This window comes from Malaclemys terrapin, chromosome 8 (assembly GCF_027887155.1).
Source record: "Malaclemys terrapin pileata isolate rMalTer1 chromosome 8, rMalTer1.hap1, whole genome shotgun sequence".
Taxonomy (NCBI): Eukaryota; Metazoa; Chordata; order Testudines; family Emydidae; genus Malaclemys; species Malaclemys terrapin.
Genome location: NC_071512.1, coordinates 81,828,463 through 81,853,325, shown reverse-complemented (window position 1 = coordinate 81,853,325; position 24,863 = coordinate 81,828,463). Strand labels below are relative to the sequence as shown.

Sequence of the window (24,863 nt, the reverse complement as noted above, 5' to 3'; positions counted from 1 at the left end):
ACCAACACAGATCTACAGGTCTACAGAAGTTCATGGAGCAGAGCAGAGCAGATTGTCTGCAGGCTTGGCTAGAACAAGAAGCCCCCATGAATTTGGGTGCCTTCTGTTGTCAAGTCAAACCTTTCACACAGTTAAAATATTGCTAAGAATTAGATTGTAAGCTCTTCGGGGCAAGGACTGTCTTTTTTTGTGTTTGTACAGCACCTAGCACAGTGAGGTCCTTGCCCAGGACTGGGGCTGCTAGTCACTACAATAATACAAATAATAAATAATAATAAAAAATGATAAATAATATAGTACCACCAGAAAATATATTTAAAATTATTACACTATCTCTATGGGTCCTATTCTGCCATCCTTACTCATGCTGAGCAGTATTTTAACCTGTGAGTACTCTCATTGGAATCTTGGTGATACTTCTACAATAACATACTACTTGATGCCATGATATTACATTGCCTCACATCTGGCATAAACATTTACACTTGCACAAAGTGGTTGTAAAATCATATCAGATCAAAGTGGTTGCAATTTATACACATTTTACACCCATATAAAAGACTACACAAGAAGAAAGGAAGTGGATAATCAAGCCCAACCTAAGTTTGGGTGTCAAAATTAGCCTTATGTGTATAACTAGTATTTCCACCTATATAATCTAGTACGTAAAGTTTCCTCCTTATTGTTCTGAGCACAACTGTTCTTTGCCCTTCAGTTCTACGCAACTTCACAACTGTCCATAATCTACAGAGTGTAAAGTCACTATCCCCCCATATCTGATCACAAAGGAGTGAGTTAGAGACAGAATGTTAATCTTGGCTATATTTTCCTATGTTCCAGTTAGAGGAGGTGGATAAAGCATTTTTGTGAACAAATAACAGAAATATCCAAAACATAAAACTTGGTAAGGTGCCGGCAGGCGGAGGTTTAATTACCCAGACATCTGTTGGAAAAGTAATATGGCAAAACACATCATTTCCAATAAGTTCTTGGAATTTATTGAGGACAACTTTTTGTTTCAGAAAATGGAGAAAGTAACCATTTTAGCCATTTTAGACTTGATTCTGACCAATATGGAGGCTTGGTTGCGAATCTGAACAATTTGTGTGAAAGTGATCATGAAATAATAGATTTCATGATTCTCAGGAAAGAAAGGAGTGAGAGAAGCAGAACAAGGACAATGGACTTCAAAAAAGCAGACTTTAACAAATGCGGAGAACTGTAGTGTCACCAGATAGCAAATGTGAAAAATCGGGACGGGGTGGGGGGGGGGGTAATAGGAGCCCCTATAAAAAAAAAAAAGCCCCAAATATTGGGACTGTCCCTATAAAATTGGGACACCTGGTCACCCTAGAGAACTGGTAGGTAAACTCCCACAGGAAGAAAATCTAAGGGGAAAAGGAGTTCAAGAGACATGGCAGTTTCTGAAGGAGACAATTTTAAAGGCACAACTACAAAATACCCTGATGTGAAGGAAAGATAGGAAAGATCAGAAGAACTGTAAGAGGCCAACATGGCTCCATCAGAAGCTCTTTAATGACCTGAAAACATGGGCAGCAGGTATCGCAGGCCTGGGAGGCTGAGCTTCCCCAAACAGCCCTGTGTGGCCCTGCCCACGCTCTGCCCCCAGACCCCCTCCTGCTTCCCGCCCGTGCTCTTCCCCTATCATGGGTTGGGGCTAGGGCAAGAGGGGGCCGGCCTGCGGCCCAGGATTCCAGACAGCTGGGGCCGCACCCACCCAGCACGCTGTGACTCAGGGGGCCATGTCTCCCACCTGGCGCTGCGGCACTGGGGACCATGCGGCCTGCCCATCCAGCACTCCGGAGCTAGGGCATTCCTGTGGCCCAAGGCTGGGTGGTGGGAGGGCTGCGGTGGCCTCAGGGGGAGGGTTTGGGGCTCCAGCGGGGGTGGGCCTTGGGCAGAAGGGGCTGGGCCAGGGGCTAGCCTCCCCAAGCTGGTGGTTCACATGCCAACCAGACCTGAAAATCAAAAAATAATCCTACAAAAAGTGGAAACATTGATAAATTGCTAAGGAAGAATACAAAAGAATAGCACATGCATGTAGGGACAAAATCAGAAAAGCGGAGGCACAAAATGACTTACACCTAGCAAGGTACAAAAAGGCAATAAGAAAAGGTTCTTTAAATACATTGGGAGCAAGAGAAAGATGAAGGAAAATGTTGGTCCTCTCTTTAGCCAGGAAGGAAAGCTGATAACGGATGACATCATGAAGGCTGAGGTGTTTAATGCCTATTCTGCTTCACTCTTCGCTAAAAAAGTTAATGGTGACCAGCTGCTCAATACAGTTAATATTAGCAACAAGGGAGAAGGAACACAAGCCAAAATAGGGAAAGAAAGGTTAAAGAATATTTAGATAAATTAGATGTATTTAAGTCAGCAGGGCCTGATGATACTCATCCTAAGGTACTTAAGGAACTAGCTGAAGCAATCTCGGAGCCATTAGTGATCATCTTTGTAAATTCTGGAACAAAGAGGACCCTGGGAATTATAGACCAGTCAGCCTAACTTTGATACCTGGAAACGTATTGGAACAAATTATTAAATCATCAGTTTATGAGCACCTAGAGGATAATAGGGTGATAAGGAACAGTCAGCATGGAATTGCCAAGAACAACTCATGCTAAAGCAATCTAATTTCCTTCTTTGATAGGGTTACTGGCATAGTGGATAGGAAGAAAGTTTTAGACCTGATATAACTTGATTTTAGTAAGGCTTTTGACACAATCCCACAGGATATTCTCATAAGCAAACTAGGCAAATGCAGTCTAGATGAACTTACTATAAAGTGGGAGCACACCTGGTTGAAACACCATACTCAAAAGAGTAGTTATCAATGGTTCACTGTCAGACTGGGCAGGTATATCCAGTGGTGTTCTGCAGGGGTCAGTCCTGGGTCTGCTATTATTCAATATTTTCAAGGTTGGAGGATTGCAAGCACTTTGAAGGACAGGTTAGAATTCAAAATGACCTTGACAAATTGGAGAATTGGTCTGAATTCAATAAGATGAATTCAATAAAAGATAAGGGCGAAGTACTTCAGTTAGGAATGAAAAAATCAAATGCACAACTACAAAATGGGGAATAATTGGCTAGTTGATAGTACTGCTGGAAAGGATCTGAGGGTTATAGTGGATCAGGTATTGAATATGAGTCAACAATCTGATGCAATTCCGACACTTGATCTTCCTAGGGTGACCAGATGTCCCGATTTTATATCCCCATTTGTGGGTCTTTTTCTTTTCCTGATTTTTCACACTTGCTGTCTGGTCACCCTAGATCTTCCCTCACCAAAACTGCAATAATTCTTAAAGATGGATATGAATGATTCACAGTTCTCAAACACTGTACCCACCCATTACATAAAGAGAGTATGGAGATTTCCCTTCAGGTGCAGTTCTAGTCTGAAAAATGGTATTGTGAGGTTCTGTGTTTATTGTCTCTGAATCATTTCTGCAATAAAAGTGCTCAACTTTTTACAAGTAAAAAATAATTTTTTAAAACTTCCTGTGCAGTAAACTCAATCGTGGCTCTAAGAGTCAAGCTCTGTTCTTTCCTTCTCTGGCCTTTTCGCCAGTAATAAAGGTTCTGCTTGCTAGAGTGAGCCCTCAGTAACACATGTGCAACCCCATTGCCTTAAGTGTGTTTGCACAGATGTAACTGGTTGGTGCTTAGTAAAAAATGCTGTTGATGAAACATAAGAAGGAACGGAATCCAGCGCACTCTCTTTAAGCTATTTTGGTTCTGCAGGCTTAACAGGAGTAAAAAAAAGCACTAAGAAACTCCTGCTCTGTATATTTGTCATTTGTGGCCTTGTGATGAGGTCCCTACACACACAAGTCCTGAGTAGAGAGAAAGGGCCAATTAACCCTGTTACAGGCTGCACCTGGAGGAGAGTGAGAGCTGATAAGGCTTGCTGGCTGATGAAGCCCAGCTGTGGGAAGAGCTGGGCTAGACATAGAGTAGAAGTTGGTGCTAAGAGAGGGCTGCAGGGAGGAACTCTGCAGTCACTCCCTAGAGAGGAGGAGAGTTGGTAACAGACAAGGGAGATTTCTAGAAGGAAGCAAGCCCTGAGATCCTGCCTTGAGATACAGACTCTGGCAAGAACCCCAGAGTGATGAAATAGCTATAGAGAGCAGAGGAATCTCTACTGGTAACCCAGAGGCAAGTCAGAAGGTAGGAAGGGAAGTAGTAAGGAGCTCAGGGAAACAGCAGCAAGGTAGGTCTGGGAATGAGCAGACTGAAGTTCCTGGGTAGAGGGGTCCCTTGCTGGAACCCAGAGTAGTGCAAGGGCTGTGTTCCCCTACCAGCCACTGGGGAAGTGATATAGTCTGAGAAGTGTAGTGGAAGACTACCTGAGATGGTCATCCACTGGGACTTTGATACTACCCCTGAAGGGGAAAACTATAAGTTACCTGGCCAGAAGGCTAAGCCACGAAAATCACCCTGAGTGATGAAGAGGGAGTAACCTGACCCCAGAGAGCAAGACAGACCATGGAGCAAGAAACTGAAAGAGGGATCCTCAGATTGGTCATGAGCTAATCCCCAGGTGGGCCACAATGTGTTGCCACAGTGATGAATGTATCCCTTGATAGGCCTGCTCAGGGGAAGTTAATGAGAAGTCACTGAAGTCAATGGGAGTCTTTCCATTGACTTTAGTGGGCACTGGATTAGATCCTAGAGCTAACTAATGTGACTGAACACAGACTGGGAGGCAAGCAGATCTGTGGAGAAAGAAGGTGCCTTTTTTACACAATTATACTTTTTAGAGATAATCCTACTTTAAACCATAATTGCTCAGAAGTGATTCTAGTGTGTTTTACTCTTCTGCAACAAATAAATAAATGAATAAAATACATTTCCAAGACACAAATGAGCAAATAAAATGTTCTGTTTATGATCTTTCTCTTTCATCAATATGTATCTGCAGCAGACAGAAATATTCTATATATGTTAGAGGAAAAAATGGGGAAATGCTAATATCTATACATACAATATAGATACAAGTGTCATTTCATTTGCAATTTCAGTAGAAATGGGCCCAGTCCATTTACTTTGGATCTGGATTTTCAACACTCCAAATCTAGGTGTGTTTGGTTTAGAAGTTTTGGTTTGGCTTATTATAAAGACAAGGGCCATTTGCAAAATTTTAACCTAGATTTGTATTCATATTTCAGAAGTACAGCTGGTTTTAGATCTTGGGTTTTGGTGCAAGACCATATCCCTGTTGCAGGATTATAATTTTTTTCTGAGTTGTCACTATCAATTACTGGCGTATGGTCAGTCACCACTGCTAATATTTCTGTACCTCACTATATGTGCACTCAGTCTACATGACTGATTCTCTCTTCTCCCCCACCCCTGGAAAATGTCTGCAGAGGAGGCTGATATTGCAAAGCAAATGCCCATCCACCACAAGCAGTAGGCAAAGATTTCCTTCCCCTTTCCTCCTCAGAAACCAGAATTCAACTGCAAAGTGTACAGAATGCCAAGAGAGGCAACTCAGAGCATTTGTGGGGGTTTCTTGAAGAAGAACTGATTTCTTGGGCCTGTTTAATGAGGAAAGGGGGATGAATGAATTGACCTATGGTTCACTGAACTTTCATTTGAATCTGGAGATCTTAACAGAAGCACAATGGTACAAGAGGTAGTCACTGCATAAGCGAGGGGCCAGTAATAAATGGGAGCAGTGGATGATCCCACCTGCCCTCTGTTGCCTGTTGTTTGCACTTAGTGTGTTTATCATGATATGCATAAAGAGACATGATATAAAACACCCCATAATGCATAGCATGGTAGCTTGCTGAATTCGAAACACAAGAGGCAGCAGATGGCAAGAAGGCAGCACATGTAAAACTGAGGTATCTGGACCCAGCAGAGAATCACAACATGAAGTCCTGGCTGCAATGCTTCCAACCCCCTGGATGGCCTAGGATGTTCACAAGAAATGCTCGGTGGGTTCAAAGGAAAACTGTCCATTAGAGCTGTGTATCTGGAAAATATTACCAGCAGCAAACCAGCTGGTATCCATTGACTTCTTGTCTTTAGAAGTGGACAGAGACTATTGGGAACATTTTATTAGTGACTAACCATTTTATGTGGTATGCACAGGCATATCCAACATGTGACCAGAAGGCCACTACTGTTGCTTGAGTGTTGTGTGAGAAATATTTTTCAGTGTATGAACGTCCAGCTTGTATTCATTCCAACCTACGATGGGGTTTTGAGAGTTACCTTCTGAAGGTGGTGCTCAGGATCACAGGAATTAAAAAGTCCAGAACACCCCCTCATCACCACAAGGTGACCCTCAGCCAGAGCAGTTTAATCAAACTCTGTTAAATATGCTGGGACTTTATGTCCAGAGCAGACAATAACTTTGAGCCAGCATGTTGTAGTTTTGGTGCATGCCTACACTGCCACAAAGAATGATGCTATGGGAGTTACACCATAAATCCTGATGTTTGGGCAAGAACCAGATTACCCATGGACCTGTGCTTTGGTGTATCAGAGGATAGACATAGGTCTGAGACGCACCAGCAATATGTCTCCCAATTAAGAGAAGTTGTGGGATGCTGATCACTCAGCTATGGCTGCAGCCTGCAAGAATGCAGACAGTAACAAGCACCAGTACGATGCTGGCCAGGGCGGGGGTTGTAGGAGCTCCAGCCAGGAGACAGAGTTCTATTGCAAAATTTGGGAGTTGCTGGCCAGCACAAATTACTTGACAGATGGAAGGCACTACTTTACCTGGGGGTGAAAAAACTGGGAGATCTGCCAGTCTACAATCAGATCTGAGATGGGACCAATGCAAATAAAGACAGTACATGGAACCTCTTACTACCAGTGGGAGAATTAGTAGGCACTCCCTTACAAAATGGGCCATGGCATGGGACCTGGGTGGTAAAAAGGTGCTGTACCGAAGCCATCTTCTAGCACAGGTATTGGGCCACCTGGGGTTAATCCACCACTACCCAAAGCATCTGAGAGTGAGTCTGAAGAGGAGAACACTGCCATGGTATATCCTAGAATGGAGACCAGATTCTGGACTCAATTTGCTGAACTCAGTGAGAACTCTACTTCTTCATTCCTAAATCGCATGGCAGAAGCTTTAGACCTGTTGCTGGCAAATCCATGCCACCAATGAGACCAACCTGGAGTAAGAAGTCTGCCCAATCAGTGCTTCCAGACCTCCTTGAAGAAAGACAGAAATCAGATAACCCGCTAGGTTGTTGGACAGTGGGGACAAACAGGTGAAAGGTGTCCCTGCTGCTCTGGACCCTCCAGTACTAGAATAGCAGATGCATGGGCCTATGCCTAAGAAGAAGTCCCCCCTGCCCTAGCAATTCCCATTCTTAATAGGCATGACAGGGTTATCAGGCCAGTAAACAGGCTAACTTATGATGCTTCTGGAGTGCTAGTGAAGAACTGATACACTTTGGCTCACAGGCTTGTGGCAACCATAAGAGACATCCTACGGGAAAACTAGTGGACCTGGTCTAATATGGAGTGCAATTGGCCAGGATGACAAATTCTCAGCTGTGAGGAGAATGTAAGCAGGGTCTGAATGCGCTCTCCCCTGACATCTGGTGACAACCTGGGGGAAAACGACTTCAGGAGTGGACCGTATTTGCATAAACACACCTACTCTGCCTAGGTGTCCGCAGATGGAGCTGCTTTACCAAATTGACCACCTTGGTGCACAGCTTGTACCTCCTGTGTCAGATGCTGTGTCATAGTGTTCAATAGCCAGGAGTATCTCAGGACTCAAACTACCACTTTAACTATTGTCTGATAATCCTGGCCTCCAGGCCAAAAGTTAGTCTTCGCAACCAGACATTCAAAGGGTACATTTTAATTCTTATTCTTGATTATCTTATTATACAACACTCAAAAGTGTAAGAGATGCTTCACAGAAGACAAATAAGACACAGCCCCTACCCCAAGGAGCTTAGAGTCTACATTTTAGATGTGACACAATGAGTAACAGTGAAAAACAGTAGGGAGGAGATGGGGTGAGGAAGGATAAGTGTTACAGCAATATGATCATCTATATGCCTGGTTTATGTATCACACATTTTTTGGGTATAGAAACAGGTGCAACTGCAATTCTGGTTCTCTTTGATTTGAAGCAGCTTTGATTAGTTTTTGCTTTCATTGTATTTTCATGACAAATGAAAGGTATCTACTGTCAACATACTACGGCAAGCATAAAGAAAGAATAGATATCCCAGTCTCTTCATTTCCCTAAAGAGTACTATGATCAATAAGAAACTCTATGGATCTTTTAAAAGGATGGGATCTCAGGCAACCTGAGTGAAACTTATATTGTACTTCATTGATTCAGAAAGCTAGTATATGTTATAGTCAGTCATCTAGATTTGAAATACCTACACTTTTTAAAATACATATGTGTACATTTTTCTTTTTAAATCTGCCACTCTGTTGTCAAGAAGTTAAACACCGAATACAACGATATCTGCTGTTCAGGTGATTAAAAAGAATATCCCAATTTTGTTCTCCCTCTGCTGCCCACCTCATCCTCTGTTCTGGAGTGAAGGTTCTGCTGCTGGAGAAGAAACCCACTAGGATCTTTTCTGTGCTGCCTCTGAGGGGATCCAGTTGAGATGAGGCTGCTGCTTTAAGAAGGCTGATGCCTCAGACCTATGGCCCGGAGATGGGGGAGAGCTGGTTGCCTAATCCTTTTTCTGGTGTGTCTGCAGGAGACATCCCCATGGCTGTTCTGGCAGGGGGGCACTATCCCACTCAGACAAAATGGGAACATTAAAACGAACTAAAGCTGCTTGCTAAGGGAGCAGAAGATGTAAAAATCAGACCCAAGAGGGCAGATGCTTAGTTGGGGTAAACTGTGCTATGACAATTTACACCTGCTGAGGATCAGCCCCAGCATGCCTGACACAAACTCACAACAGCAAGGAAATGTAACGTCAACTTATGGTATGTACCTTCTTCTCATCCTACTCTACTACCAACTAGTGATTCCTTTCAGCTTGGCTGTGGTTACAGCAAGAGAGGGTTATTTTTGAAGAAACAAATGAATAAATTATTTGGCCCTTCTATTTTCTTCATGCATATACACCTTTAGCTCCCAAAGTTTAGCCAAAGAGAGGAAGAACAACTTTGTGGGAGCCCCTTCTTTAAAAATTGGCAACACATCACTGGAGTCATCACTACGCTCCATAATTATTTCCAGAAACACCTACACCCATATATTAATTTATATGAACTACTATGTGAATATGATTATACCTTTATTTTCAGGTATTCAGAAAAATACTTTCCTGGGTTAGTCAGCCCCCTAATTGCATTAAAAGGCATGAAGCCATCTGTGCCCATGGTGAAATATGCAGGAGCTGGAGGTACAGCATTGGCAGGTGTCTGCCACAGTCTGTGAGATGCCTCAGCACTAGAAATCAGTATGAGCCCAAGGCTAACTGTGTTCACAGCATGATGCAAGACCTGCTTTTTCACAACATCCTTCCTACAACAACAGAGCTAAAGAAAGACCAGACTCCATAGCTACAGATAGAAAATGACAACGAGAGAAGGGGGAAAAAAACTAAAAACACAAGGAAAAGTGTGGCAAAATCTGAATGGTTTCTGCTCTCTACTCCAATGTACTGTGATCCTAGAGTGGAACGTCATGCCTTGGATACCACAGTGATTAGGTACTTTATAAATACCCAGATTATACATTAGATTCATTAGGTTTTATACTGAGATATTGAACTTGTATCTTCAAGGTCAGAATGGATTAAGAGACCAGTCCTTCCGGATTCTCAGCAATTGGTCCTCAGAACCTTTTAGAACATACTACTAATCAGCTCAGGGATCAACCAAAGACATTTAAAAAGTGGGATCTATTGATGAGCTAAATTTTATATCCTTTCCATTTTAAATAAGTTACATTGTTCAGAATATATTTTCCATAGGCTTTTTAATCCATTTACTTAAGAGTAAAGATCCATCCCTACTTAGATTTTAATACATGAGGTATATTGTATAAGGTATATTTGATGTGTTAATTATTTTTAAAAAGTGAAATAGTAAAATATTAATGAGCATAAGGAAAAAATTATCCAGCTTGTTATTGACAAAAGGTTAATGTACATTGTAAGTGATGTCAGTGACTCCTGTTGATTTTAATATTATTTCATTGTTTTTTATAATTTTGCTGATCTGAGATTTGCACATGAGATGTTTGGGGACAATTATGAGACTCTTGAAAGATGAGTAGAAGTAAGGAATGTGCTCCCAGCCAACTGACCACTTTGCAGTGCTGGAACAATGTTCAAACAGTGCAGCTTTATAAGAGCAGAATATTGTCTTCACTGCAATCCAGGACCATTCAAATTTGTGTGTGATAGGTCAACAATAATTCATATTCCTACCTGCTGTGAATTGGAGAAGTGAACAGAGATGTGAGAGAGGAGGGTGTGTTGTATTAAGTTGTGCAGGAGAACTTCTACGGTACTGAAATTTTACTAGGACGTGGTGCAAGTCATTAGAAGGGATGTCCCTCTCTTAAAACCCAGATTGGCCTCCATCCCAAACTGGTCCTGTGATAACTTGCTTTCTGTAATTTGGTGACATCAGAAAAGTTGACTCGTGACACTGGGATGATAGACAACATTATTTATGTTTTTAACGAGTCCTTTAATATTTAGAGATTCTTGTGTTCCTTTGTTTTTCACATCTCTCACTTCAGGTCATTGTTCTACAATGTGTCCCAGAAATTTGGACTTTGGAGACTGAGAGGTGTTGAATACTCTGTGAACTGCCTATGATGTGCTCTAAAACTCAGAGGGCAGCAGCTTAAGAACATCCCCCTTATGGAACAATCCTCTAGAATATAATAGAGATGAAACCAGCTCGGTTCTATAGAAATGTAATAGGGTTCTATAAAACCATGCCAAATTTAATGGAGAATGTAATCCTTTCCATTGGTGCTGCAATATTATCTGCTCCCCAACCTCTGAAAGTCTGGCTAGGCAGGTTATTCTCATCCTTGATTCTGACTTAGCTGCTGTGAATCAGGAAGGATTTTCTTCTCGCTGCTTTCCTCTTTGGCTTTTAAAGATAGCAGCTAGGCAGAATCAGGATCAGGAAACCCACGAACTCTCCAGTTCAGGGGAAGGAAGGCAAAAAAGCATGTGGATAAATGTGCCAACTACAAGATGGCAGGAAGATCACATGACATCTTGGCCTCTCTGAAGGACTGCATTATACTCAGTTGCCTAGTTAAAAAACTGAATTTGGAGTTTTGGGTTTTTTAAATAATTTTGGAGCCAGATTTTCAAAAAGTTTAGGCATCCAACTGTGTGTACAAATGCATGTCTAATTTGTCCAAGCGGGTACTGCAGTTGTGCATGTAAATCTGTTAGCTATTGGTGCCAACAGCTTACATTTGCACAGAGTTATACACTTTATGCATCATAGTAATTGTGTGTACAAATTATTCACATAATTTTGCATCTTAGTGCAGTAACCTGAACATCTAACCCTTTATACTTCTGCGTGACCTAACCCCATCATTTCCCACAGCTTGGGGTGTTATTTAGTAACAATGCACACATTTGCACTTATGTTTTATATTATAAAAATTGCAAGACTCACTAAAAGCTATGTGATTAAGCCATACATTTTGGACTTGTATTTCAAACACCCCAGACTGTTGGGGTATTGAGATCGAGAGTTTGTGTCACACCCCTCTCTTGTCTAAGCCTCTCTCTATGGGAAGTCAATATTTATATCTCTTCAATGCAGCAATGCAGCTTTGCAAATACATGTGCTTACGCATTGGTCTGATTGTTCTCAGGATCTATGCTCAGTACCCTGGCGTTGGTGCATTAGAAATGCCTAGATGGGATTAGAGTGCATTTAAAGTTTCCTCTGGCTCAGGAATCTGCTCCATATCTCTCTTATAGGTCTAGTAACTCAAATGCATTGTGCAGGTGAGACCTGCATCTTTCCCTGTCACCTGCACACCTTCCAATCCATATAGATATGATCACCCTCACCCTGAAAGCAAATGGGACCTGCAAGGAGAGAGAAATAGAGCTGGCCATTTTGCTTTAGCACATGCATAGCGAGGTGGTGGGCAGAGAATGAGCAGGGCACAGAACACAGAAGCAGTTCTGCCTCTGCCTCTGCAGGGGTCACTGTGTGCAGGGGAGAGCAGTTACTACAATTGTTCCCAGTTGCCTGAGAGCCCTGCCTACCCCTCCTCTCTGCAATCACCTGTGCAAAAAGGCAAGGGACTGGGGAAATGGGAGTGAAGAGGAGAGTGAAATGAGGAGGAGAACTCAGGAGACAGGAGATGAGAATTGGAGGAGGAGAGAGCAAGTCAAGGAAACAAAGGACCCAAGGCAGGAGAGGAGAAGACAACTGATGGAGAGAGAGAAACGAGAAAGGGAGTGAGGTTGCAGAAGGCATGAGAGGTGAAGAGCCAATAGCAGTGGAGGTAGGGAATGATGGTTAGAGAGAGACGGAGGATAGAAGGACAATGTGGGAATAGAAAACCCAAGATGTGGGGGAAGAGAACAAGATAGGAAGGGGAGGCCTCCCTTAAGGGTGGGGAAAAAGGAACAGAGAATCCAAGAAAGGAGTGAGGGGAACTGGACCCAGGGAGAGAAAGTGCTCTCGGGACTGGGGAGAGCAGACTCAGAGGGGTGGAACAGAGGACCTGGGGAAAAGGAAAATGGAGATTTACAGAGAAACTCTGAGGTGGAGGGGAATGGAAGAGGTTAGAGGCCATGGGGCAGGATAGCAAAGAACCAAGAGAAAGAGGAAATAATTAGCACTTCCTGTTTATCGCACTTTCCTTCCCTATAACTCACTGGACTTTACAAAGGTTAAGCATCATTCACCCCATTTTAATGATGGGGAAACTCAGGCAGAGAGAGATTACAATGAAAGGCATAAACTGAAGTGACTTGTCCTGGTTAGTAGCAGATTCAGGGACAGAAATCAGACATCTCCACTTGAATGTCTTGGGGAAAGAGAGAAGAGATTTCACACACAGAAATAAATACTGAATTGAACATTTCAGTGTAAGATCAGAGAAAACTAATCTGGGGGGGGGGGGAACTACACTTAAGCAGTGAAGAAAAAATGAAGTGAGGTAGAGACAAAACTGTCTAGCCCTCCAAACCCTTTCTATATCTACAAGCACCAGTGAAAAGTGAAATTAAAAGATTATTGAATATGCTAAAAATAAGAGGGAAATGTCCATGACTTGAACAGTGACACAAACCAATTCATTAGAGTGAACTTAGATTTGACCCAACGTTAAATCTTGTAAAAAGAAGTTTAAAACCAACAGATCAGTTTTTTAAAAAAAAATTCCAATTACAACAGTTGGTTTTAAACTAATAAAATTTCCCCTGCAACATTTGCAACCCAAACATTAGAGCAGAGAACCTGAAAATTAAAGTAATTCATTCATTTTCGCTGCCCAGGCTGAGAGAAATGCACAAATTAAATAAAGGGCACAAATAACAAGCAAGTTGGGTTCTTCACATTCTTTCATTTGGGTGGTGTTAGTAAATGCCTTTGTTTATACCCTTTTTGGTTTACAGATAAAAATCAAAATTAGGTTATAAACTCCTCTGCTTAGAAGTTTTACCTTATTTCATCTTATCTCCCAACTGACACATTCTTTTCTACTCAGTTTTAGATGCTAAACAGGTCACATTTAGTTGCCGGTGAACTCTGTGCTAAACTGATTTGACAGCTTTAAAATAAATAGGTGAGCACAAAAATATATCTTAACATTTAATATCACTGCTTTTCACTGCATTGAGAGAAAATTAGTATCTTTTGTTAAAACTTACTGGCAGGTGACACACCGCTGGCCGCTGCATTGTTACCTCCGAGTCCTGGATCACTGAGAAGAGTAATTACTGCTGCTGCTGCTGCTCTATAAAAGGTGTCACCTTAATGTCAGAGGAGGAGCAATGATTGAGGGCTCGGCCTCACAAATGCAAATATTTCACAATTCATTCAGCAGCACAGCATTTTTTTTTCTGCCCTGGGCAGAAACTTTAATGAAGGAAAATATCTATGGCAAAAAAGAAAGCTACAGCTAATACAGAGACAAGGGGACTGATCCTGATCTTGATCCCACTGAAGTCAATGGGAGTTCCATTTAAGTGGAAGCAGCACTTCAAAGACAAAACAATCACTAAAAAAAATTCCAAGGGTGAAATCGTAACTCTGTCGTAGTCTATGGCACAAGCTAAGACATGAACGATATTTGGTCCCACTAAAAGCTAGTGTAATCCTGCAGTGGGGGATGTCTACTCAGCATCAACCCTGTTGTGTCTATGGGTAGGTCTAAATTGCAGTAACAGGGTCGAGTACGTCAGTGGGAGTAGACGTACCCAAGCTAGTTTAAATCTAATCTAGCTAGCTCAGGTCCCAGAGTAGTGAAGCTGTAGCAACCTGGGCTACTCCAGCAGTTACCCAGGGTTTCACGTAGGTTTTGCAGCCCACACTAAAATGGCTTCACTGCTCCAGGACTCAAGCTATCTCTACACAAGCTGCAATCACACCCTATGATTGCAGTCTAGAAATACCTTGTGTGCTGCCAGACCTCACCCCCTGGGAGCAGTCCATAACTCTGCCATGCTGGCTGCTAGGAATGACATCAGAGAGGCCCTATGCATGTGTGGTTTCCTAGGCTCTGGAGAGGGGCAGGTTACTCTGATGCTTAGCCATGATGAAGTTCAGAGGGGTGCATGTCCCAGAGATCAGTACTGGATGATTATCTATCTTAGGTCCTTATCTGACCCCATTACCATAGTATCTGAGCATCCCACAAACATTATTTGTATTTACCCTCATAACACCCCAGGGAGGAAGGAAGGAATTATGAACTCCATTTTGCAGATGGAGAACGGAGACACAGAGAAGCTAAATGACTTGCCCAGGTCACACAGGAAGTCTGTAGTGGAGCAGGGACTCGACCCCTTGTTTCCCAAGTCCTACGTTAGCGCCCTAAGCACTAAACCATCCTTCCTCTCTCACTGTTCAGAACAGTTTGGAGAGAAGCAGCATGGATTGAGGCACAGTGTCTCCTGTTCCTCCCCAGTGCTTGGGGATGAGGACACATCCATCCAACACCTCCATCCAATGCTCCCCATTGGCACTTCCCCCCCTTTTTGGGAACCATACTCATCCACTTTTCTTCTCACCCAGTTCTTCTGCAGGCCTTGTTCCCAGGGGCTGCACAAGGACAAAAGGGAATGAAGATCTGTGGGGGGCTCCTTGGGAAAAATTCAAGGGCAGGGAGCTCATTTGAAAGATCTCCCCACCTTCCTGAGCATCTCTGTGGGTCCCATCATGCAGCAGGCATGGACAGCAAGGAGAAATGTGGAGGAGCACAGCTCCCCCTCCTCTGCTAAAAGCAAAGTTAGAGTCCCCCCTTCACCCCATTCTGGGCTCCCCCTTGTCCCATTCTCTTCCCTATGTCATGCAAGATGATACAATGTCATCACCGCATGATGGCAACATCCACAACTACTTACAGCCAGTCGAACTGTTGAGCTCCCCCTCCTTGTTAAAATTCTGCCACCAAATTGAGTGAAGATTGGGATGATTTCCAGGCCCTTTAAGGAGTTCTCTCTTCCCTGGATACTACTAAAGCTTTTCCAGAAAGATTTCTGTCTCTTGCTCATAAAATACTTCTGAAGAGCTAGTTCTATTTCCTTAGAATGAGCTTGACTCCACTCAATGGTTGGTATTTTTTAAAAATGTCCTGCCAAAGAATACACCTCATTTGCCCCCCTTCCAATGGTACACATTTCATATGGTGCTGTACTATCAATCCACTCCATGGAGTTTTCAGGATCAAAGTACAAACATTTCCAGAAAAAGTACTTAACTGAGACAAGATAGCCAGCAACAGCACTTGGCAATGTTCAAGGTAACATTTGTATGGAGTATGCATAACTTCAAATTTAGGGTGACCAGACAGCAAGTGTGAAAAATTGGGACGGGGGTGGGGGGTAATAAGAGCCTATATAAGAAAAAGACCCAAAAATCGGGACTCTCCCTATAAAATCGGGACATCTGGTCACCCTATTCATACTAGGAGTTGAAGAGAGGAAGCAGGAAATGTAGGCTGCCGGATAGGGAACAGCTGAGGATTTTGAAAGCTGTGTGAAGCAATTTGGATTTGAATGATTAGCTGGATGTTTTGCCTAAAATGATTGTCAGTGAAATTAATTACAATGTTAATGCAATAAAGATGTGACATGCAGGAATGCTGGTAAGGGACTGATCTTTATTTCCTGGACAGAGTCTCAAAATGGGTCATAATTACATAAGGTTGGTACCACTGTCACATGGCAGGGTTCAGTATTCGCTTCCTCCAGTGGTTCCTGTTACATATGCTCTGTTTTTGAAATATCAAATGCAAATAATATAATATCTACTAAAAATAACAGCCACAAACTAATATAGATAATTCATAAAATACATAGGTAGAGATGTATAGAACCTCCATCTGAGCATTGGACATGGGTCAATAACTACCATCGTTGAACCTCAGTGGCTTTTTGATCACACAGCCATTTCTTGTTCTCCAAACAGTTCCTTCTGCAATGGTCTCATCAGTTGCTTAGACAGATTCATCACCTGGAGTCTGTGTCTAATATACCTGATGGTGCTCATTCTCAGTGAATGTGGACAGGTGTTTCTGAGCACTGCCGATAGCATCCTGGATGCCCTCAAGAAACAGAAAGCCAGTGTTCTCCTTGGTTTTATCTCAGGTGTCTTCTGTTCCTCCTGTGGGAGGTTATGATGCCTAACCTTGGTGTGGGTGGTTAGCAGTTACCTTAGCAAGCTCCCAGCCACTTTTTGTTTGAAATCTAACATTCCGTCTGACTTGGAATGGAGGTAACTGTGTACTTCTGTTCTAGTTTATTGGCATGCAGCTCTTTTACAAGTACTTCAGAGGCTACATCTACACTACAGCTGGGATCAACACTCTGAGATCGATCCACCAGTGGTCGACTTAGTGGGTCTAGTGAAGACCCGCCAAATCGACAGCAGATCGCTCTCCAGTCAACCCCTGTACTCTACCCCCGACGAGAAGAGTAAAGTAAGTTGACGGGAGAGTTTCTCCCGTTGACCCCCCTGCGGTAACTCAACTTAAGGCACGTCGACTCCAGCTACGTTATTCACATAGCTGGAGTTGCTAGTATAGGTCAATTTACCGCAGTAGTGTAGACATAGCCAGAATGAGTTGTCTTTGGGTACATCTACACTACAGCGGGGAGTCGATTTAAGATACGCAAATTCAGCTACGTGAATAGCGTAGCTGAATTCGACGTATTGTAGCCGACTTACTCTGTTGTGAGGACGGCGGCAAAATCGACTTCTGCCGCTTTTTGTCGGCGGCGCTTACTACCACCTCCGCTGGTGGAGTTAGAGCGCCGATTCGGGGATCGATTGTCACGTCCCGACGGGACGCGATAAATCGATCCCCGATGGGTCGATTTCTACCCGCCGATTCAGGCGGGTAGTATAGACCAGACCTTAGACTCAAATGCTGGTTAGGTGTTGGCATTGAGGTTTTTGTCCTTCTGAACATCAGTCTTTGAACTGGTGATTCCAGTTAAGCACTGTGAGTTGCGTTGAATGAAGAGTACGGCTGGATCCCTGGAAATCAGTGTTCTTGCTCCTGCTTTTCTTTCTTTCTTTTAAATAATCAAGCTCTTTTCTGTGTCTACTGAATTTTCTGCTAATTAATTTTAGTGTGCATAGCATGGATATGACATGGTGTGCTTAAACTGACCTGTGAAAGAGAACTGCCCAAATGATCCACTTCTAAATTGTGGGCCATTGTCTGTTATTAATTTTTCTTGAATCCCATGGTGAGGAAACTGTAATTTATGTTTATTGGCATTGTGACATAATGCATTGTGTAATCATTCAATTTCAAAAAATCTGAGTAGTCATTCACTAGAATTTAAACAGATGTATGCCAAACTGAAACAAGAGCAATCAAGAATTCCATGTAGTTTTAGTGGTTCTTTTGTATTTTGCTTCCTTCATCTATTTCAGATTTCACACATGGATACCTCCCCTTCAGTGGCAGCATTCACACCTGGCCACAACAGGACATCCTGGACTCTTGTCTTATATTTTTCAGTCTCCAGATAGGCACGGTGAATAATGCTTAGCATTTTTGACCTTGTGTTTTGGGATATCACGACCCAATGTCCTTTGTACAGAATCCCAACATATGCAGCAATTTCTGCTCTGTGATTCAAATGAGGTTTTATGCTTGGAGGTGGATGGGCTTTTTTGATTGACTATCCATCAAGAATTATTATTTTCTCAAGTTGCCTGTAAAGTTGGGTCATATAGGGTTTCCCCTTTGTGTGTGACAATTTCTGTTTTTGGAAATATCCATTTTATCCCAGCAATGCATTTTAAAGTATGCATGTTGAACATTGTGCTAAGCTACAAATATACGTTGTATATTTTTCCCAGAAATGTCTAACTATTTCCAACAAAGTTGGATTTAATATCCGTTTATTTGCCCCTGGTGTTGCCCCCCTTCTTGCTCATGTTTATGGCAGAATGTGTTTTATTTAAGACGGAAAGCAAATAAATATATTCCACAGTCTTTCACCCCTTCTCTGCAAGCACATGGAGCCTTGGGTATGAGGCTTTTTATAGAAAATTGAGGGGGAAATTTGTGGGAGACTCTTCTTAAAATATCAGGAGCACATAACTGATCTTTTGCACTAGTCTCATGATCACTAGCTACTCCAATGGAACTGCTCACATGCTTGAACTTAAACACATGCTTAAATGCTTTCCTGGATTGCGATCAGACTGCTCAACACTTTGCAGAAACAAATTACACTCTCAGACACCATGGTATTGGGCACATTATTTACACTAGATTAGTCAAACCAGTGTGGAGTTCCCATGTAACAAGGGTCCAGGATTTGACACTAAAAAAAGAAATTTAAAGAGGTTTGGTTCTAACAGCATCTGAAGTAAATCCAGCGTAAAGTACGTATAATGACATTAATTTAAATATGCCAGCATGTTAAATGCAAGATAGATTCACATTTAGGTAAAAGTTGTACACTAGGCTAAGCTCTTCAAAAAACCATACAAAATGTATTGCATAAACTACTATGTATTTGACCATATGGTCATGAGAAGAAAAACTTTTCTTGTCAGAGGAAGTAGGTGTGGCTAGAAACTCCTACTGAAAAGATTTTAAAAAAATGAAACCTGTTGATGCTGTTCTGTTCTTGTGTTTGAAGTAATAATTAGGAATCTGGCATCCACTTAGGATAATAACTACTGCTTTTTGAACACAGATTTTCTAAGCTTGAGAGACCAGTTTTCACAGAACTCTTTAGCAAGGCTTTTATGTGACAAGCATTACATCATCAGAACAAACTGTCAATGGCAAATCAGAGATCCTGAGGGCAAACCTTGGCTTCCTCATACCTTCTCAGGATTGAGTTTTCCAAATTAAGGCCAAGTTTTTCAAAAGTGGCCTGTGAATTTGTGTGCCTACCTCATGTGCTCACAACACCAGTTGAAATCAATGTGAGCTGCATGTGCTCAGCACTTCTGAAAATCAGGTGCCAAGATGTCTTAAGCTGGGCATTTGAAAATGGAGACACCCAAAATTAGATGCTCCCTTTTTAAAAAATAAAAAAATAAAAAAATAATTAGGCGTATGCTTTACATGTGTCACATACAGACACTTCCTCTCCATACTCATAAATACTAATTTCATTACCCAAAGAAAAACAATAAAATTAACAAAAAAATAAAATCATATACTATTTTTTAGCCTAGCTGGAGGTTTCCTAGTATGATGAGCTCAGGTTGACACGTATGGATTCTTCTCTAGTATGATCAGTCTGCTGAGCAGTAAAAGGTCAGCAGAGGACAGTGTGATGGATGTGCTGAGAGCAAATCAGCTACAGCTATACTTGCTCTTAGCTGCAGGGTGGTAGGTCATAAGGAAGGAAAAGATTCTGTAGCAGTTGGTGAGGAATAGGGTCACAGAGGCAGGGTGTCTGGCAGGAGCATTATTTGCTATGGAGTAAGGGGGGCAGTTGTGTCCCTCCCCCAGACTTTTCATAGGTCTATGTGCTCCATTATGTCTTCTGCTTTTTTTCCTCCCCCAGATATTACAGGATATAATATAATGTTCTGTATACTGACACAATTTTGTCCCCCTCTCCTCCTGAATGTTTTTTGAAATGATGCCCCTAGAGTCTAGAGCATGGTGTTGTAAGCAATTGGTGGAGTGCATATTGGGACCCACCAGCTGCTAAGGCCCTGTCATAACTATAAAGGGAAGGGTAACAGCCCTCCTGTGTACAATACTATAAAATTCCTCCTGGCCAGAGACACCAAAATCCTTATACCTGTAAAGGGTTAAAAAGCTCAAGTAACCTGGCTGACACCTGACCCAAAGGACCAAGGGGACAAGATACTTTCAAATCTTGGTGGGGGGGAAGGCTTTTGTTTGTGCTCTTTGTTTTGGGGGGTTGTTCGCTCTTGGGACTAAGAGGGACCAGACATCAATCCATGCTCTCCAAATCTTTCTGAACAAGTCTCTCGAATTTCAAACTTGTAAGTAACAGCCAGGCAAGGCGTGTTAGTTTTATCTTTGTTTTCTCAACTTGTAAATGTTCCTTTTGCTAGAGTGCTTACCACTGTTTGCTGTAACTTTGAACCTAAGGCTAGAGGGGGTTCCTCTGGGCTCTTTGAATTTGATTACCCTGTAAAGTTATTTTCCATCCTGATTTTACAGAGATGATTTTTACCTTTCTTTCTTTAATTAAAAGCCTTCTTTTTAAGAACCTGCTTGATTTTTCCTTGTTTTAAGATCCAAGGGGATTGATCTGGACTCACCAGGAATTGATGGGGGGAAAGGGAAGGGGGGGAAATGATTAATTCCTCCTGGTTTTAAGATCCAAAGGGTTTTGGATCAGTGTTCACCAAGGAATTGGTGGAGGAGTCTCCCAAGGCTACCCAGGGAAGGGAGTTAGCACATTGGGAGTAGTGGCAGCAAAAGCAGATCTAAGCTGGTAGAGAAGCTTAGAGGTTTTCATGCAGGTCCCTATATCTGTACCCTAAAGTTCAGAGTGGGGAAGGGACCTTGACAGGCCCATAGAGCTTTGGCAGCTGAAGCATCTACTGCACTTGTCTAGGAATACTACACCTGGTGCACTACCAGGAAATGGTGTAGCATGGCACACCAGAGACCCCACAAGGAGTCAGTGATTACACTGGTGTAACTCTATGGACAGCAGTGGTGTTCCATCAGAGAAGAATATGTCCATTAGGCAGGTTCTGACCCCCTGCAATCTCATTGCTTTGTTCAGCAACAAAACTTAACATTTGTATTACTTGTTTCATTACTGGTAAAGTTTTGAGCTTTCCAAGTGCATAGTATCACTTCACATACTGCAGATCCCTGAGAGTTTGTCAAACTAATAATTAGTACCTGAACCACACGAGTCCTTTACACAGCTCCCATCTATTTCCACTACATTTGTTATTTGACCAAGATTACTTTATCTTACCTGGACCAAGTTTCTCTATTTTTTCCTAGTATATGCTCTGTAACAATCAACTACTGTACTGGAAGGTATATGTGTTTATATTAGATTATGCTCAAAGTACTTGGATTTCTTTCAGCAAGAGAGAACACTTTCATTACCATGTTCCAAGGTGGCTTGATATTGAATAGCATACTAATGCCTACAGTATATAGAAACATATCACACACAAATAATTACATCCAAAGATATTAAAGTTGCAAAGTCAAGCACTCAGAAGTTAGGAAATGCCAAAATTAAGGGCTCACGCAACCTTAATTTAGCCCCTTTTGGTGTATGCATTATGAAACAATCTTCAGTTCCATAATTACCTACAATTTTTTCCACAGGCCCCCTGTCTCATTCAATGCATAGGATGGACAGTGAACATTGAATGGGTAGCTATTCAGTGTTTCTTTTTGTCCTCATCATTCAGAGGGTGGCCCTGTGCATTATTTACTGCACACCATCCAAACCCTGCACTGACTACAGAACTTAATTTCTTAATTAGCTTTTTGATGGTGCTCTCATTGTAGCATCTTAGTCCCTTACTAGCATTAATGAATTTATCTTCACAACACTCTGTGACGTGAGATGGCATTATCCCCATTTGAAACCCCAGGAACTGAAGCACAGAGACTGATATAAAATGTCAACTAATTCTGGGTGCCAATTTGAGAAACCTAGGTCCTGATTTTTCAGAGTATTTAATATTATCTAGTACTTTGTAGGTTCCGAGAAGAGCTCCCACTGACATCAATTGCAGTTATAAGCATGCTCAGAACGTCTCCTATTCCCCGCCACCTCTACAACTACTGCCCCATCCCCTCCCCTGGTTCCTACCTAGTGCCCACTGCTCCTATCCTTCTCTGACTCCTGCCTCTCTTTCCCTCCTTGTTCCATGCCCCTGGTCTTTGGCCCCCATCTGCTCCTGCCCCCTGCTCCTAACCCTCTCTCAGGCTCCAATCCCACACCCTCCGCCCCCTTTTCTCTTTCCCCCACCCTCCCCCAGTTGCTCCCCCTTTTTCATTTTAGTCAGGCTGCCAGGCTCCTTTTCTATGATGGTTGGGCACCACCAGCAGGAGTATTGAGAGCACAGGAGAGATAATTTCCCTGCTCTTGGTTCCTGTGTCTGGTGCCACAGCAACTTCTGGCATCTCTGAGGAGCACTTTAAAAAGTGGAAGTTAAATCTTAGGGAGGAAAATAGAAAGAAGCATAAACTCTGGCAAATGATGTGGTGTAAAAATATAATTAAGAAGGCCAAAAAAGAATTTGAAGAACAGCTAGTCAAAGACTCGAAAAGTAATAGCAAAAATTTTTTTAAGTATATCAGAAGCAGGAAGCCTGCTAAACAACCAATGGGGCCACTGGACGATCGAGATACGAAAGGAGCACTCAAGGATGATAAGGCCATCGGGGAGAAACTAAATGAATTCTTTGCATTGGTCTTCACGGCTGAGGATGTGAGGGAGATTCCCAAACCCGAGCCATTCTTTTTAGAATGAGGTATCCCAGACTGAGGTGTCATTAGAGGAGGTTTTGGAACAAATGGATAAATTAAACAGTAATAAGTCACCAGGACCAGATGGTATTCACCCAAGAGTTCTGAAGGAACTCAAATGTGAAATTCCAGAACTACTAACTGTGGTATGTAACCTATCATTTAAATCAGCTTCTGTACCAAATGACTAGAGGATAGCTAATGTGACACCAATTTTTAAAAAGGGCTCCAGAGGTGATCCCGGCAATTACAGGCTGGTAAGCCTGACGTCAGTACTGGGCAAACTGGTTAAAACTATAATCAAGAACAATATTGTCAGTCACCTAGATGAACATAATTTGTTAGGGAAGAGTCAATGTGGTTTTTGTAAAGGGAAATCATGCCTCACCAATCTGCTAGAATTCTTTGACTGGTTCAACAAGCATGTGGACTAAGAGGATCCAGTGGATATAGTGTACTTAGATTTTCAGAAAGCCTTTGACAAGATCCCTCACCAAAGGCTCTTAAGCAAAGTAAGCTATCATGGGATAAGAGGGTAGGTCCTCTCATGGATTGGTAACTGGTTAAAAGATAGGAAACAAAGGGTAGGCCGGTAAGTCTAACTTCAGTACTGGGCAAACTGGTTGAAACTATAGTAAAGAACAGAATTGTCAGATGCATAGATGAATATGATTTGTTGGGGAAGAGTGAACATGGTTTTTGGGGAAATCATGCCTCACTAATCTACTAGAATTCTTTGAGGTGTTCAACAAGCATGTGGACAAGGGGGATCCATTGGATATAGTGCACTTAGATTTTCAGAAAGCCTTTGACAAGGTCCCTCACCAAAGGCTCTTAAGCAAAGTAAGCTGTCATGGATCGGTAACTGGTTAAAAGATAGGAAACAAAGGGTAGGAATAAATTATCAGTTTTCAGAATGGAGAGAGGTAAATAGTGGTGTCCCCCAGGGGTCTGTAATGGGACCAGTACTATTCAACATATTCATAAATGATCTAGAAAAGGGGGTAAACAGTGTATGTTTTACAATATTCACTGCCTTCTGTTATTTCAATATTAGTATTATTTATATATTGCCCAAAAATATGCCTGGCACTTTATAGACGCAAGAGAAGAAAGGTTCCTGCCCCAACAAGTTTACAATATAAATAAACACACAGACCACAAAGAGGGGGGCAATGCACACCTGAAGTTTTTAACCCCCATTTTCCCTTTTTTAAAATTGTTTTTTCTTTGCATAGTTTGTCCTTTTTTTTATAAGCTTTTGTTTTTTGTTGTTTGATGCATGCCCATTTGCCTTTTGCTTCTCAGTTTTTTTGTAACCATTTTCAAAAATGGATATATACTTTCCAAAAAAACCAGCCTGATACAAACACGCAGCAGGGTTTTATAAGGTTTTTTTCTGCTTCCTGGTTGATGTTTCAGTCATAGAATTTGAGACGAGAAGAGATTGTTGTGATTATTTAGTCTGACCTGCACAAACACATGCCACAGAATTTCACCAAGTGATTCCTGCATCCAGTCCATAACTTCCTGTCGAACTAGGGGATATCTTTGAGAAAGACACCCATTCTTTATTTAAAGACTTGAAATGATGGAGAATCCACCACATCACTAGGTAAGTTGTTCCAATAGTTAATTATCCTCATTATAAAGTTTGCACTTACTTCTAGTCTTAATTTGTCAATCTTAAATTTCCAGCAATGGGATCTAGTTCTGCTTTTGCTAA

General features: G+C 42.1%; 1 protein-coding gene across 1 annotated transcript in view; it reads right to left on the bottom strand.

The window, feature by feature from the left end:
• LOC128841664 (uricase-like) overlaps nucleotides 1-13,944 on the bottom strand; it is a 30,670-nt gene extending 16,726 nt beyond the window's left edge. Inside the window, exon 1 of the mRNA XM_054036918.1 lies at nucleotides 13,872-13,944. Within this exon, the coding sequence (XP_053892893.1) occupies nucleotides 13,872-13,901 (30 nt within the window). The 5' untranslated portion in view covers nucleotides 13,902-13,944. The remainder of the gene's footprint in view (nucleotides 1-13,871) is intronic.
• Between the last annotated feature and the right edge of the window lie 10,919 nt (nucleotides 13,945-24,863).